Genomic DNA, 15,980 nt, shown 5'->3' with positions numbered 1-15,980 from the left:
AGTTTGTATTTTCATTGTATTTTCAGAGTTATTTGCGTCTTCATATTTATTCTAAGTTTGCATTTTTAGGTAAAGTTAGGAACAACAAGGAGTTTGGAAGAAATTGCAATGGATCTTACAGAACAAGGAGGAACAAAAATAACCAAACTTGGAGAAACAAGCATTAAGAATGACTTGATCACTGCCAGCAATGGAAGCTTGGTGTCGACAGGTGATCACACTGTTGAAAACTGTTGTTTAAAACTGTACCCGATTACAAAGACTTTTGAAGTAGCCTTTTTATACAAATGTGTTGGGGTTTGTTGGCTTAAATTAGTGCAATGTTGTCTAACAGAATCAGGGGATTCAGAGATGAGTGAAGAACAGAAAAAGGAGAAGCTCTGTGAGCTGAGGAAAAAAGAGCAGGAGATCCAGGATATTCTGAACAAGAAGACAAAAGAGCTGAAAAAGATTTGTCTGCGAGAAGCGGTAAGAAATCAATCCAGCAGTGCCTTAATAAGCCCGACCTTGAACATTTATTAAAGCAGTGCTTCTGCAGGAGATGCATTTGCTTTATGTTCTAAGTAAAAGGTTTTGTTTTCAGGAGCTTACGGGCAAACTGCCAAAAGAGTATCCACTGAGCTCTGGAGAAAGACCACCCCATGTCCGACGGCGAATTGGCACAGCATTCAAGTTAGATGACCTTTTCCCCTACAATGAGGTCTGTATACAGCCAAGAACGGCTCTTCACCTCCTCTGGGAGCAATTTACACATGTATAGCACATGAAATATGTATGAAGTTGTGTTAATCTGGACTGTGTGAACAGGACCCTATCCTCAGAAACCTCGAGAGCAGGTTCGCTCTGCAGCAAAAGATTGTGGAAGCTGCTAAGAAACTGGCAAATGAATCGGAGCTGTGCAAAACAGTGAAGAAGAAGAGGAGGAGGAACTGCCTGGATGCAATGCACAAACTGCAGCAGATCGAGGAGGAGATGAACCAATACAGAGTCAAGAAGGGCAAGAAGCCCACGCAGCGCGCCTCTGTCATCATCGCAGGTGCAGTACAAACACATTTGTCTAGACTTCATTATGATAACATCATAAAGTGACTTCATTGTTTGTGTTTGTGCAGATGCACTGCCCCGTTCAGACTGCGGCTCACTGTCCAGCCTTCCTCAGGACGACGGTTAGTCTGAAACATTCTGGTGATGTGTCTAGACCAGGCAGAGCCTCTGTTTGCGCTCTGAAGGTTTAACCTGTGTGTTTGTGTTCAGAGGACTCAGACACTTGTCAGAGGCCACGCTCCTGCTCTGTACAAAGCACCCCTCAGCTCAGCCCCATGAGGTCCCTGGGAGCCGACTATGAAGCGGACAGACCTGGATCGAACAGGGACAATCAGCACAGCAGGAATCACAATCGGTACTCGGAGTTATTTCTGAAAACCTCACAAATCTATTTTCATTTGAGTGTTGACATCATGTTCAGCAGTGTCCAGATGGTGTCTGGATCACTCCTGGATGTTCCTGATTTTTTTTTTTTCCCTGCTCCTTTTAATTTACCCTGTTCCTTTTAATTTACCCTGCTCCTTTTAATTTACCCTTTTAGATTAGCTCCTGAGAGCAGGGAGGTGCCTCACTACTACCAGAAACCCAGACAGGTGTCCTCCGCCAACAGCAGCCCTTATAAAAGTCTCCCCAGAGCTCCTCGAGATACATGCAGCATGCCGCCCACCCCCATTATGACCCGCAACGCCTACAGCAGCAGCCAGCTCAGGTGTGAACTCGCTCCTCTTATGTCTCTTTGATTATTTGTTCATTTATTTTAAGGCAAAGAGGGAAAAATGCATATGAATGAACATTTAAACAAATGTAAATATGCCATATTTGTTTGCACACTAGTTGTTTTTGACCTCTTAATAATGTATAGTTGTATGTTGGAACTGTTTCTGCTCTCCTCAGGTCTGAAGGGTCTCCACATTGCTTTAGGCATCGCAGTGGCAGCCTGGAGTCACAGCCCCATCTGAGAAAACATAAGGACTCTGAAAAACCCATCTTTATCTTGTCTCCGGCCCATCGCAGCAACAGCTCAGAGGCATTAGAGGACTGTTCCTCCTACACAAGTCAGTCTAGTCTCGAATTATGTGGAGCCACAAACTCCCATTACAACACTCTGGACTCTCGAAACTCCACCATGCATCGCCTGCACAGAAAGGTGGAAGTGTATGGAAACACCGGGAGCATGCCTAATCTGGTGCCACACAACTCCAGCAGTTACACTTGTGAAACTCCTGCACACTTTGCACCCAGTGCCTATTATGCGTCGGGCTACTCGGACATGGAGCCTTACGCTAACGGTGCCTATGTGTATGAGAGTGAAGTAGAAGGCCACTACAACCTGCACCCTTCTTACCAAGTGAACGGCTACAACGGACATGACAGATACAAGCATTACAACAACAGAGTGGACAGCCTCGCCCAGAACCCTTACGCCACAATGAGGCCCCCCCGGAACAGGGAGGGGCCCAGGACTGAGGGGCTGGCCAAAAATATGCAGAAGGCCATGGTGGCGGAGCACCTGCGCGGCTGGTACCACCGCAACAGAGCGCCACCTGGAGGAGGCCGAGGGATGCTCATGGCGTACGACTTTGACCCTGGATCACAGCTCAGCCTGGGGTACCAGACCATGCCAGCAGCGTTCAGCCACTCCAGCAGAACCACCTCCTTCTCTTCAGGTGAGTAACTCAGTAACAAGAGATTATTTGGATATATACCTCAAAAGATTGAATCTTATTCAAGAGTCTGGCCATTATTTTTGATTAATCAGGTGTGTCTTACATTTTTAGGTTTGTAAACAGTTTTTTGTTTTACACTATTCAAGTATGACATTCATAAACTAAAGAATATTATGTGTTATTTCTTCCCTATACTAAATTCAGCCATGTTGTATTGAGATGGGGCTTTTACATTATCATTGTTTCCACTAATAACAAAAACTAATTCCACCTTTTACTGTTGGTATTTATACGTCTTCCCTTGTTTACAGTGTCGTCAGTGGAGAGTGTGGGTAACTGGCGTAACCAGCTGGCAGTGGGCCTGACCGACTGTGATGTGGCCGACTGTCCCCTGAACCACCACGGGGCCCCAATGTCTCCGTACAACAACAGCCCCTCTCACACCAGGTACAGGACTGGACCTTTATATATTTGAAAGATAATTAAAAAAAAAAAAAAAAAAGCTATTCCCACAATTTGTTGCAAGATTCTTTCTTGTATATTTGGAGAGACTCTGGTGACTATACATTACACTAAAACATAGTGAACATAATTACATGTAAGATTTTACTTTAAAAATGGCCTAATTTCCTTAGTTTTGGTGATATTTATAATGTTACTTCTACACTGTAAACCCAATCCATATAAATTACACAATAGTTATGATTTGACAAATACAAGATAACGCCTTTATTGTATTAAACTGTCGGGAAAATGTGTCAGTTGTAAATTGTCTCTACATTTTCGATGGAATGACATAAACAGAGGGATTTGTTTTTGGAATTCGGCCCTGCTTCCTGTTATTTTCCATATTTGTCTATATTTCCTCACAAAGTGGAACCTGACGGATTTAAAACTTGATAAATATTTACCACAGGGAGAGTCTCACCAAACTGAGTCATCATGAATAGAAAAAACATGAGCGCTGTCGTAGTCTCTTTAAGTTCAGCCCTCAAACCGGAGCGCTGATGTCGTTTTACTGCTGGTCGTTATAGGCAGAGTACTCAACTTGTCACTGATACAAATAAATAATGCATAACACTATCTATAATTCATTATGGGTGTTTGTAGATCTGTTTTTGAGCTTGTGGCATTATATTCATATAAACTATAATTACAATAGATTAGGTTGATAAAATAAAAGTAGTACAATTTTCCTTTAAAATCGTTGTTAAAGGTGGAGAATATGTTGAAATTTAGATAATATTGTGATTATAGTTTTGAAGATATGCTAAATTTGTGTACTGAGTTTATCGTTTATAGTTGAAAATGCTGCAAAAAGCTGCTGATTATTATTATTTTTTAAAGTAATGTTGTTAATGTTAAAATAAGGCGATATTTCTGCACTTTTGTGATTTAATTTGACAGACATTTCACATTTGTCTGATAATTAAACCTCAACTAATACTTTAAAGACATTTTCAACACATTTTTGTTTGATTGACATAATATCTTTTGACTTTTTTTATCGGGAAACTCCAAAAAATATTGAGATGTTCATTTTTGTCATCCCTAATTGTAGGTCAAAATGAACAGAAAGGAAAAATGATTTATATACTATACAAACCCATGTATATTTTGATTGCTTAGTGGTTTTAAGGCTCCTTTTTGAACTAAATATCAATGTTGTTGTCATTAATGGTCTGTGCAGATTTTCCCCAGAATGCAAAGTGTCCAAGTCGGACACAGTGCCAAAAAAATGTCAGTCAGTTGAAGCCAGTGGCTCAGCTGAACCTGGTGACAGCCAGTCTGACACTTAAGGGTGAGAGTTATCAGTGTCAAACATGATTTATTTAATATCATTTCATTTACCGTCTTCAGTCACTTCAGTCACCGTCATCATCTCGAGTGAACCACATAGATTTTAGTAACAAATCACACTTTCACCGTGTCATTTTGGCTCATGTTTGTAGTTTTGTCATGTGTTCACTTGTTTGGACATATCTATGTTGTGTTAAATGCATGGAGACTGAATAAATACATTGCCATTACTTCAGCACTCTTAGTTCACATTTAGATATGTCACATTCAGACAGTGTTGGGAAGTAAACACAGAAAATATGTATACAGAGTAATGATTTAGATTAAATCGGGGCAGTAACTCTTTAATACAGTTACTTTTCTAAAATCAAAGGACTACATTGTGGTATTTGATCATGAAATTACATTTTTGAACTTCATTGAATTAGTGACAAAAATAGAAAACAGATCTTATACTGAGAGCATGTGCAGCTACTACTTCTCAAATGTGTTAGAATGGTTCTGTTATTTATAAAGAAATGCAGAATAAACGATGAAAAATAAAGCAGTTTTAATCTTATGTCATGTTTTTACACTCTAATATAATCAAACTCAACGTGAAAGTATTCAGAAAACAGTTCTCTGATTGGAACAAAATACATTTTCAAAGTATTCTTCCCAACACTGCACTTTAGATATATTTATTCCAGTGCAAAATTGTAATCAACCAATCAAAGGGCAGTTCATTATTATGTGGAACACTCATCAAGCCTTGCGATTGGTTGATGAGGCATTTTCATTTAAAGGATTTAAATAGATGTACCATAAATGAACGTTATTCTGTGTCTTTATTATTGTGTTTTGGCTAATTTATGCAACTCACACTGGTTCAAGATTAAGCCAAACATAATTTAATGCACCGGTAAACATTCACTGCACAAATATTATTTTGTCAGTGTTTACTAAGATTGTAATTGAATGTACAAAGAACAAACAAAAAAAACAATAACCACAAACAGTTGCATAAATTAAACAATTAAAATGATAAAAACAACACACAACAATAACTTTTAAAAGTGATAAATAATACATTGCTTAGGTCACAATAGCAAATCTGTCGGATGTATTTCTACAGAAAAGTAGTTAAGTAAACTTTATTTGGACAACACTTTTCTCAAACACATAGTCCAAAAGTGCTTCACACAGTAAGAAAAAGACAATATACAATGGGCCGATGTAATACAAATACATCACTTTTTAGTCAGTAAAGCTGTAAAGCGTCTTTGAGTGAGTTTTTAGGTGTATTTTAAAGACGTTTATGGATTCCAAAGAACGTATAGAAGGAGTTTGTTCCAAAGTCGTGGTGCGATGGCTTTAAAAGGCCGGTGTCCTCAAGTTTTAAAACATCAAACCATTAAAGTGAACACAATATGGAGACAATGGAGATGATGGGATTTGGATCAGTACTTGAATAGACACTGAAGTTACTTATTTGAACCTGGACTTACCATAATACAAAGGAATAATATGGAAACAATATTCACATAACAAGCCCTAAAAATAAAGTTCCATCTATAATTTCATCATTATAGTAGTTATTGTGACACGTCCGATGTTTATAGACATATTTTCTATCACATCTAACACATCTTGTGCCTGTGTAGATATTACTCGGATCACGGCTACATGGGCATATTCCACTGAAGAGGACCAAACCACACCGACTCAAACAAAGCCATCGTTGGAAGCAGCACAGCAAGAATAAGACAGTTTGGACATTGTTTTGTGCGTCTGCCGTGCACACAGTTTGTCCAGGTCGGGGCAGATTGACTGGGAGACACTTGAATGACTTTTCCTGTGCCTTGGATGGGGTGGATTTTCGGCAGGACGTTGCACAACCTCACAGGATCCAAAAAAAAACGGACAAGTTCATCGCGTTCATTTCTAAGTGTCTTTTAACGGGAATAAACTGCTGCCTTATGTAGACGTTAGAATGAAAGCCCATGGTCCCATAGCGTAGACAGAGTGGTAACGTTTCTTCTTTTCACTGCTCAAGTCACAATGTTTATAGACGCATTTGTTTGGTGCCGTAATGTGTTCTCAAAATGCATGTTTAGGAATTGGAATTTTGATAAAGGATTTTGTCTTTTTTTATATTTTGTCAAACCACCACTGCCGTAAATTAAGAAAAAAAGGAAGAGAATAGTTGTTTTTCTCACAGTCTGTGTACATAGCTTAATAGCGTTAGGTGTCGTTCAACATTTTCCACCAGGATGTGAATAAATTTGTGTGTGTGAGTGTAAGTGTCGGAGTGATTTCATAATATTGTTCTCGTTATGTATGATTTCAGATTCTTGAATGTGTTTACATGCGCACAAATAACCCGCTTATGAGCAATATTCTGCATGTGGTATTTACATGCCATCGCTATTCTTGACTAGGACCCCCTCAAAAAGAGATGGATGTACCTGTTTACATGCGACATCTGAATAATCTAGAGTGGTAACTATAGCAACAATGGCACAGATATGGCAAGCAGATAAACATGTGAGCAACTTCACTAACATGGCTTTATAGCATGTGTTTGTAGCTCGTAGTGACAAGATACAGGCAAATAAGAGCATGAGACTGTAAAGCACAGTCACAACTTTAGGAAAAGACGTTTTTAACAGTGGAAACAAACATCTGAGTCAGTTCAGTCTGAGAGAAACACAGACTGACACTTTAGTCTGCTGTTCAACCATGGCTGTATTGTTAAGTCAGCACACGAATGCCGGTGTTGTGAGTTTGAATCCCGACCCTGTCCTCTCCTGTCTAATGAAGCCTACGGGAAACTAAATCTTGGTGAAAACACTCTTTACACTGACTACAGAACCAGGATACTTAAAAAACCCAATCATACCTGAATGTAAACCCACTCAATGTGACAATAATTCACATTGTGTCAAATGAAGGGGACTATTACATAATATGAGAAAAATACAGTTTTTGAGGGAAAATCCACAAATGTTAAACCTTCTTTCAACTTAAATAATGTACATAATATTGGCACTATGTATATTATTAGCTTTTTTTGTTGCCACAGTGAAAATGTTTGTTAATCCATTTGCACTGAAAGGAAAATACATTGACTTTTGTTCAATGTGCAAATCCTTGTAATTATGGAGATGTCAACTAGAGCTGCAGCTACTGATTATTTTAGTCGATGAGTCAAACAACTATTTCTATTGTGCAATGAGACTTTTTAAACACATTAACAAACTTAAAAACTCAATTTCAATATCAAAGAATAGCTCAATACTCGATACCACAATGATCATAAATAAGACAATAGCACTTTCTTCATGTTACTTATACTATTTCTGATAAAGCTCAAGATTATTATAAAACTGTTCAAGAAAGGTCCAATTTTGTCCAGTTTATTTTGATAGTAGTTTTATTATCAATTAATATCTAATTTTCGATAGTTTTGAGAATCCTGAGAGACATATTTTAATAATAAATATTTGTCCAGTCACACTTCAGACAACAGTCCTTTTGCCTGTTAAATCCCTTATCAGGACGACCTATTTCTCATAAAACGTTTGACTAAAATGTGCCCAAATTCAAACTGAAGCTGTTCCTGAACCCTTTGGAGTACAAACAAATGCCTGGACTCTTTGTGAACTTGAGACTCTGATGTCTTATTTATAGTCTTAATTATAAGTCGAAATAAACTCTGCCCATCACTGCATCAGATTTCAAATCCCGCTTGGATTTACTTTGGTAAATAACAGTCAGAGCAAAGCTGGTGTCTGGAGGATGGTCTGATTGACAATAGTTTGGGGCGTTTGTCTGTTTTTGACAATTCCTCTTTAAAGCTGAAGCTAATTTCACAAATATTTGTGGTTTTCGAGTATAGATCGACCCTGATTCATCCCAGAATGCTTGATTTGACTGGAAATAAGAGGGTTACAGCTTTATTTTTATGTTTAAAATGCTTTGACAGCTTGACAGTTCCCTTGTCAGCTGTTGGACAAAAATGAATCAATTAAGCAAAAGTCCCAAACACAACATGACTGTACAATGTTGTGATGTTCTCTGAGACCAACAGCAATTCTGAGAAACAGTGGGAGGAGCTCTGAGCCCTGTGTCCGGCCTGTTCTCCCCCCCTTTCTATCTTCCATTCTCTCCTCCTTTCTCATTGCACCTGCCCCTGTCAATCCACGCTGTCCAACTGTCAGCAGCTGGGAGCAAGGCGCAGGAAAAAGAATGTTAGCATGTATTTCCCCCATAGCCTGTGCTTTAAATATCTTCCATGCAATTCACCAGTTAATTATAGCCCCCACATGAGACAGAAGCGGGCCCCACTCAGCTGAACAGGCCAGTTCGCTCACTGCTTAACCACGTCTAAGATCTGTGCTTGGGGTTGTCGAAAACCGAAGGCCCAAAATGTCTCAGATACAGGACATTGAGGATCTAAATGAAGAGGATATTGATGAAGATGAGATCCTTGCAATGTTGTCACCAGAGGAGCTGCAAGAGCTTCAAAGTGAAATGGATGTTATTATAGCGCCGGATGAAAATGTGCCAGTGGGACAAAGGCAAAAAGACCAGACAGAAAAGACTCCGACAGGATCATTCGATCACCGGTCGCTTGTCGATTACCTTTACTGGGAGAAAGAATCCAACCGCATGCTCGAGGAGGAGAGAGTGCCTGCCACTTTGCTACCAAGTGAGGTAAGACAACATTAACCTGCTTAAGTATGAAAAAACAAACAAATATATGGTGTAAAGTGCTCGGAAAGTCTTTGTTTTTTTCTGTTTTGAAAATGCTCCATGAAGTTTGGGAAGAAAAGTTACAGAAATTCCAAGTCCTTTTCATTATAGAAGTTGTTTTAAACTTTTTACTGGGGGGTTGGCTATATGCTTGTTGTCATCAAGATTTTATAGCTTATGCTGGAAGGTTCCACAGTATAACACCTGAAGAGTTCTATTTCAAAAACATTGTGGGTCATTTTAAAAAGTCATTGGACACTTTTGGTTTACTCTTTGTACAGCAATGTTTTCAAAAGCCAAAATATAATTCCATCCCTCTTTGATCAAATCTACTTGACACTGTTTTCATTGATAACTATATATACAGTATATATATTATATCTGTGTCTGCTTTTGCAATTGAACTCTTGATTGAATGTAAAATTAATAACTTTAATGCCATTATTGTAGAACTTTCCAGACCATGCTATATGAAAAAGAAGCAAATGGAAGAAAGTTACACAGTTTAAAGTGTGAGTTAATGTTGTTGTGTTACCCATTAAATTGTATGTCAATTGTGTTTTTTGTTCTTGTCAGAAAGTTTTAAGGGAAGAAGCCGCGAAGAAAGAACAAGAAGAAACGACCGATAACAGGGACATCGTGTATGAAGTGATTGAGGAGGTCATTACAGAAGAGGAGGTCGACGGCTACGGCACAGAGGAGATCGTTGAAGAAATTATCGAGGAAATTGTTGAGGAAGAAGTTGAAGAAACGTGTCAGGAAAACAACGAGGCCGAGAACACAGTCATCGCAACAGAACAAGCAGACGCCACGACAGACCTAAGTAAAGAAGAGGAGGAGACAAGCAGTGACGACAATATTGAAAAGATCGAAGATGAGATTCGACCGACAGACGAAGCAAAGATTCAAACTGAGATATCAAACTCAGAAAAGACGAGAGAAGAAACACCAGAGGAAGTTAAGGGAGCAGAATCGCCTCCTCCGGCAGATGAGGTGAAGGAATCCACGTATAAACCACCTCCAAAAGAAAAAATTAAAATCAACAAGTTGAAAATTCCACAGCTGGCCCTCGGAAATATAAAGATGACTTCGAGACCATCGGGTAACGAGACGAACTTGGACTCCACTCTCAACAAAATCCGCAACAACCACCCGTCTGTGACCGAGGTGAATCTGAACAACATCGAAAACATTCCCAAAGAGATGCTTCTGGATTACGTCAACGCCCTGAAGAAGAACAAGCACGTGAGTACGTTCAGCGTCGCCAACACCGGCGTGGACGAAAACACCGCCTTCCTCATCGCCAACATGCTGAGGGAGAACCGCAGCATCACGACGCTGAACATCGAGTCCAACTTCATCACGGGGAAAGGAATCGTGGCCATCATCCGTTGCCTCCAGTTCAACGAGACGCTGACGGAGTTGCGTTTCCACAACCAGAGACACATGCTGGGCCATCATTCGGAAATGGAGATCTCTCGCTTGCTCAAGGCCAACAACACCCTGCTGAAGATGGGCTACCACTTCGAGCAGGCCGGCCCGAGAATGGTGGTGACAAACATCTTGACAAGGAATCTCGACAGGCAGAGGCAGCAGAGGAAGGAAGAGCAGAGACAACAGCAGCTGAAAGAGCAAAAGGACGTGCTGCAGATGTACGAAAACAGTCTTAATTTACCTCCCGGTTTACTACAAATGCTGGGGTATCCCATAGAGGTGCTGCAAGAACACGGGGTGATTCCACCGTTGGAAGCCATCACTGAATCCAATGTTCAGCTTGAAAATGGGCCTCAAAAGAAGCTTAACAAACACAACAACATTTCCAACGCCAGACAAGAACCGGCACAGAAAGGCAACCCATTGAAGGATGTGCAGCTGAAGAGGACGCCCAAGAAGCGAGACCCCTTTTTGGACATTGATCCCAGAGAGAGGTCCGATACGGCGAGGGCAAGTTTTCAGCTGAAAAGGACCTCAAGAGGGCAGGACACGGCGGGCCAAGACGTGACGGAGGGGGGCCCAAACCTGGGCGCTGTCATAAAGACTCTGAAACCGGTGTCACGCAGAAGACTGCCCCCGAAAGTGGACGTCACCCCGAGGGACATGCTGCTGAACCAGATCAAGCAGAGCAACGTGGCTTACCTCAAAGCTGTAAGTACACAACTGTTACGCAATGAATGAATAACGAAATAAACGTGCGCTTTTGACTGTGGTCCACATTGTGACGTCTGTGCTTCTGCTTGTAGGTGCCACTCCCTAAAGAACTGGAATCAAGTGAAACGAGTCTCATTTAAGGCTTAATTTACTGAAGTATTCACCGTGGATGTGCTCAACCAAACCTGTCCCTGATGTATTCACACACCCAAGTTGTTCTACTCTGTCACTCATCATGTATTATACTATAGGGTGTACTGATATATAAAGTTGTTTTTTTCCATTAAAAGCCTAAAAAAACAATCAACAAACAATACAACAAATACTCCCTTTTGCTTGTCGATTAAACATAAGAGCTAAAAGCGTAACTAAACTATAAGTGTGCTATTGAATTTCTAAGATTAATAAAGGCAAACTGTGACAATTCTACTTCGCGACACTATTTAAAAATAAATACATAGGCTATATTAAAATCAGGAACACGTGTGGCTCTCTACAGAATCCATTTATGTTACACTGTGAAACAAGTGTGACTTTATAAATAAATAGTTACGGGCGATGAATCATTTATTGAAACTTGAGTCATAAGTCACAGCTGTTTGAAAAAAATGTGCAAAAATTGAAATATAAATCAAACCAGTTTTATTATCATGGGAACAATTATATACAGTGTTAATGTCAAGTTTTGCATGAAAACTATACACATAAATGAAGTCATGATTGTGAATATGCAGTAACATACTTCAACTGCGTTTAATTTGGTGATGCACATAGTAGGTTGTCAGGGCAGCAGTCTATAATAAAGCTTTTACATTTAAGGGAACGATAAAGGGGTTTTAAATATCTGATTTGAAATAATTCATTCTTATGCTACCGGTCAATGTACATAGTCAACATGCATTACTCTGAATAAAGACACAACGTAAATATGTGGTATATACAAACCACAAAGTTGCACTTGCCATTCATTTTTCTCTTGCATAGCTGTGGTCAGTGAGGGCTACACTCGGGCCAGCCTGGACAGTGTGAACACTTTGTGGGGGAAATGTTACCACACTAAATGTTGTTTTAAAAGGAGACATATTACGCTTTTTTAAAAAGGTACATAGTATTGCACTATAACATATGCATATTATACATTTAACCGCAATATTGATCTAAAATGGTTTAGTCATAGAACAGGTCATTCACTTCCTGTCCCAAACTGCAGAACTGATAAGCCCCGCCTATTCATAGTCACATTTCCCCTCAGCAAGCAGCAGATTAAATGTATTCTTAATATTGAAAAGGGACTACAAGACCCTACATGTATCACAAAACAGGAATTTTGAGCACTCGAGCCTCAGTTTCAGGACAATACAGGCTAATCAAACATTCCATGAATCAATCAAACTACAACTTTGAGTGTACAACGAATGATGATTAAACACTGTTGTAACAAGGTCAAGGTGCATAATATGTCGCCTTTAAGTGAATTGTAGGTAACAAGTCTTTACTCAAGTATATAGTTACTGGTATATGCAAGAATAAAACGAGTGCGATTTTGAGGTAGCAACAATAGACTTGGTTCAGAAATAGATGCTTTTGGTGTCAAAGGTAAACATTTTGTGACTTTCTAAAACTGTTGCATTGCTTCTGTGGGAGACGCATAATTATTTGAGAAATGCTGAACTCTTATTGAAGCTCTGCTCATTGCATTTTACGTTTAGTCCCAGAGGACATTTGTGCAAATTTATCATGAGAGAAGTAAACTTAGCTATTAGCTAGGGTCAACACAAAAAACTAAATATAAAACAAAATGTATAAAGGAATATAAACATCCAAAAATATAATATGGAACTGTATTATTTGGCAAAACACATGTTTTAAGCCTAAGATACAAGCACTAAAATCTACAGTAATCACTTAATGATATGTCAGTAATTTTGCAGAAACAAAAGCATCCCTTTGTCACACTCATTCACACGACTACAATAATAGATTAGCTGGTAACAATAACTGAACAGATCAGGGGAGAAATTGCTAAGGTTATTTCATGTTCACCTCCCCTTTAACTTATTCTTTAAGTTTGCCCTCGATGAAATCCTGGATCTTGTTCATCTTCTCCTCCTGCTGGTCCAGCAGGTCCATGATGATGCCCATCGGCGTCTTCTTCAGGCCCACGCCCTCCATCTTGTTCTCCAGGCGATTCTTCATGTTACGTAGTCTCAGTGACGCATGGATCAGAATTACTACAATGACAAAAACCAAAGCAATATATTATAAGCTGCTGGAATTAAAAGAGTAGCCAAGTCCCCTCCATCCCCTCTTATTCCCACGCCAGGCAGGCATAGTGTGGGCATGACATCAGGCAGTAAAAGCGGTTATGGCTGGATAAACAACCCATAGCAACGCATCAACACAGTGCCCTGGGGAATCAATGAACCTGTCTCTTCAGCTCTAAGCTGAGCTACTCTCACAGGTTTTATACACGCCCCATTTTTACTATTACTAATGTTTGCCTTATGTAACTTACACAGCAGAGGGAATGTGATTCCAAAGATGAAGACAAGGACTCCGCCGAACAGAGAGAGCACAAAGTAGCTGGTGAACATCACTGCCAGCACAAACAGAGTGGGGTTCTTCTTTTTGAAGTTCTTGATGATGGACTGATTCTCTCCAGCCCAAACTGACCCAGCAAAGATCAGAACCACCACTGCTCCTCCCAAAAACATGCCCAGTGGGTTCAGAAAGCTGTGGATAACAAGAGAATAAATAATATATCTGTAAAAATGTAATTAAGGAATCAAGACTGACAAAAAGGTGGAAGGTATATCAACAAATAATTGATTAAAAAAAAAAATGTTCTGTTGTGTGCAAAATCAGTTTGTAATTCAAACCTAAACAGAGACAGAAAAAAGAGCCCTTTTATTGTATGATTCATTTAAATTTTGGAAAATATAATAATAATAAAAAAAAAAACACTCACACTCACACTCTCACTCTCACTCTCACTCTCACTCTCACTCACACTCACACTCACACTCTCACTCACACTCACACTCTCACTCTCACTCTCACTCACACTCACACTCACACTCACACTCTCACTCTCACTCTCACTCTCACTCTCACTCACACTCACACTCACACTCTCACTCTCACTCTCACTCTCACTCTCACTCTCACTCTCACTCTCACTCTCACTCTCACTCTCACTCACACTCACACTCACACTCACACTCACACTCACACTCTCACTCTCACACTCACACTCACACTCACACTCACACTCACACAAAATTCTAAAGAATAAAGTCTAAAGAATTCCGCAGACACTCATAATCAAAGTTTTTCAAATCTCAAAAGTAATAGCACACGTACTACTGCGGAAGCGATCATAATGAGGTATAACTTGTTGAAATCGGTTGAAGCGTTAAGGAGTTGAAACTGGCTAAATGGTACATATTGTGTCTGCGTGACGTCATCACGCAGACGCTCAATAATAATGAACTGTTGTGAAATAGCGGCACCTACTGGCTGGGGGAAACAAAACCCATCAACATCCTGGAATAAAGCTTTAGGGCTTAATCTCTGAAGCCATAATTCTCTCTCATAAACATAACGTAATAGCAATTTTAAACACGTAAAAAATATTATGAGCACGGTACGATAATACAGACCTATCCAAGGTTCTGGTCAAAGAAGTGTGTTAACAATGTGAACAGCCCAAAAAGGACAGCAAAAGCCCACACCAGACTATGACAAATACACATAGTCTGGTGTGGTAATGATAACACTTAATAGAAATTACATTTTCTTTATTTAGCCTTAATAAAGCATGAACAAAGACTTAATTAACTACCAACAAATGTGTAGTTATTTTACCGTATACAGTGGTACCGACATAACGACTGTAAAAATAAAACTGATTTTAAGTATGAAGCAGTAAGTATTGATTTGAACGTATAAAATGTTGGTTGTTTATAGCACGTTAGCTAATAGTGCTTTAGCTACATGAATAGCCTGCTCTTCTGGGTGTGGATCAGAGGTATGCAGCCCACAGTGAACTCACCCCACAATCAGGAACACCACCGCGGCCGCCAAGAAGTAGTTCGTCTGGTAGTACATTAAATTACTGATAACTCGGTTGTTCCATTTGGTCAAATCTGTAAACTCGGGTTTGCTAAAGCGATCCGGTCCTGGGTAAAAGTCGTTCCACTGTCTGAGAGGGGCGAGCTCCATGTTTCCTGCCATGGCTGTAGCATGAACATACACAAAGTGAGCTACACGAGAACAGCTCTGCGACTGCCGATGCTACTGCGAACTATTTTGACAGATCAGCTGACGAGCTAACTAAGCTAACAGAGAATGCTAACGTTATCGCGAGATTTGCGTTGCGAGGTCGCGTCGGTTGCGTACAATGTGTTATAATAAAGCTAGAGAGGTTTTAGATTCTGTCGCATGGATGTAATTGAATACGTTCATGCGATGTATTAAATAAACGGTGCAATTGTGGTGGCCATCTTGAAATAGCAAAAGCAACAAAATCATGAAAAAATGTTTTACTTGACTTGAAAGTTTATTCGTAATCCTAATAATGAA

At 39.7% G+C, this 15,980-nt stretch overlaps 3 protein-coding genes across 5 annotated transcripts in view; 2 read left to right on the top strand and 1 right to left on the bottom strand.

The window, feature by feature from the left end:
• Positions 1-6,789, top strand: part of frmd4bb (FERM domain containing 4Bb) — a 30,966-nt gene extending 24,177 nt beyond the window's left edge. For 2 of the 3 annotated variants that reach the window (XM_072449115.1, XM_072449113.1), the window contains exons 14-24: positions 70-211; positions 335-468; positions 584-700; positions 808-1,036; positions 1,113-1,166; positions 1,255-1,399; positions 1,586-1,753; positions 1,939-2,711; positions 3,023-3,158; positions 4,402-4,512; positions 6,155-6,789. In XM_072449115.1, coding sequence (XP_072305216.1) covers positions 70-211; positions 335-468; positions 584-700; positions 808-1,036; positions 1,113-1,166; positions 1,255-1,399; positions 1,586-1,753; positions 1,939-2,711; positions 3,023-3,158; positions 4,402-4,510 — 2,007 coding nt within the window. In that variant the 3' untranslated portion in view covers positions 4,511-4,512; positions 6,155-6,789. The remainder of the gene's footprint in view (positions 1-69; positions 212-334; positions 469-583; positions 701-807; positions 1,037-1,112; positions 1,167-1,254; positions 1,400-1,585; positions 1,754-1,938; positions 2,712-3,022; positions 3,159-4,401; positions 4,513-6,154) is intronic. The other variant, XM_072449116.1, reaches the window with a different exon arrangement.
• A 2,039-nt stretch (positions 6,790-8,828) lies between these two features.
• On the top strand, positions 8,829-13,137 carry lmod3 (leiomodin 3 (fetal)). Its single transcript, XM_072449111.1, has 3 exons — positions 8,829-9,209; positions 9,825-11,393; positions 11,489-13,137. The coding sequence occupies exons 1-3, from the start codon at positions 8,922-8,924 to the stop codon at positions 11,534-11,536; spliced, it is 1,905 nt and encodes a 634-aa protein (XP_072305212.1). The 5' UTR covers positions 8,829-8,921; the 3' UTR covers positions 11,537-13,137.
• Positions 12,024-15,751, bottom strand: LOC140362859 (PRA1 family protein 3-like). Its single transcript, XM_072449112.1, has 3 exons — positions 15,451-15,751; positions 13,912-14,129; positions 12,024-13,627 (listed from the first exon to the last, which is right to left on the bottom strand). The coding sequence occupies exons 1-3, from the start codon at positions 15,630-15,632 to the stop codon at positions 13,452-13,454; spliced, it is 576 nt and encodes a 191-aa protein (XP_072305213.1). The 5' UTR covers positions 15,633-15,751; the 3' UTR covers positions 12,024-13,451.
• Between the last annotated feature and the right edge of the window lie 229 nt (positions 15,752-15,980).

Source organism: Eucyclogobius newberryi, unplaced genomic scaffold (assembly GCF_026437365.1).
Source record: "Eucyclogobius newberryi isolate DKJ021-1_F unplaced genomic scaffold, fEucNew1.0.hap1 SCAF_17, whole genome shotgun sequence".
In the NCBI taxonomy this organism is placed as follows: domain Eukaryota; kingdom Metazoa; phylum Chordata; class Actinopteri; order Gobiiformes; family Gobiidae; genus Eucyclogobius; species Eucyclogobius newberryi.
The sequence above is the reverse complement of the archived record's forward strand: the minus strand, read 5'-3'. Positions and strand labels throughout refer to the sequence as shown.

Bases quoted from the DNA above. Each gene is read 5' to 3' on its own strand.
- lmod3 (XM_072449111.1), top strand. From the start codon at position 8,922: ATGTCTCAGATACAGGACATTGAGGATCTAAATGAAGAGGATATTGAT. The intron at 9,210-9,824 runs GTAAGACAACAT...TGTTCTTGTCAG, and splicing joins CCACTTTGCTACCAAGTGAG to AAAGTTTTAAGGGAAGAAGC. The intron at 11,394-11,488 runs GTAAGTACACAA...TTCTGCTTGTAG, and splicing joins ACGTGGCTTACCTCAAAGCT to GTGCCACTCCCTAAAGAACT.
- LOC140362859 (XM_072449112.1), bottom strand. From the start codon at position 15,632: ATGGCAGGAAACATGGAGCTCGCCCCTCTCAGACAGTGGAACGACTTT. The intron at 14,130-15,450 runs GTGAGTTCACTG...TGTTATCCACAG, and splicing joins GTGGTGTTCCTGATTGTGGG to CTTTCTGAACCCACTGGGCA. The intron at 13,628-13,911 runs GTAAGTTACATA...TTGTCATTGTAG, and splicing joins AATCACATTCCCTCTGCTGT to TAATTCTGATCCATGCGTCA.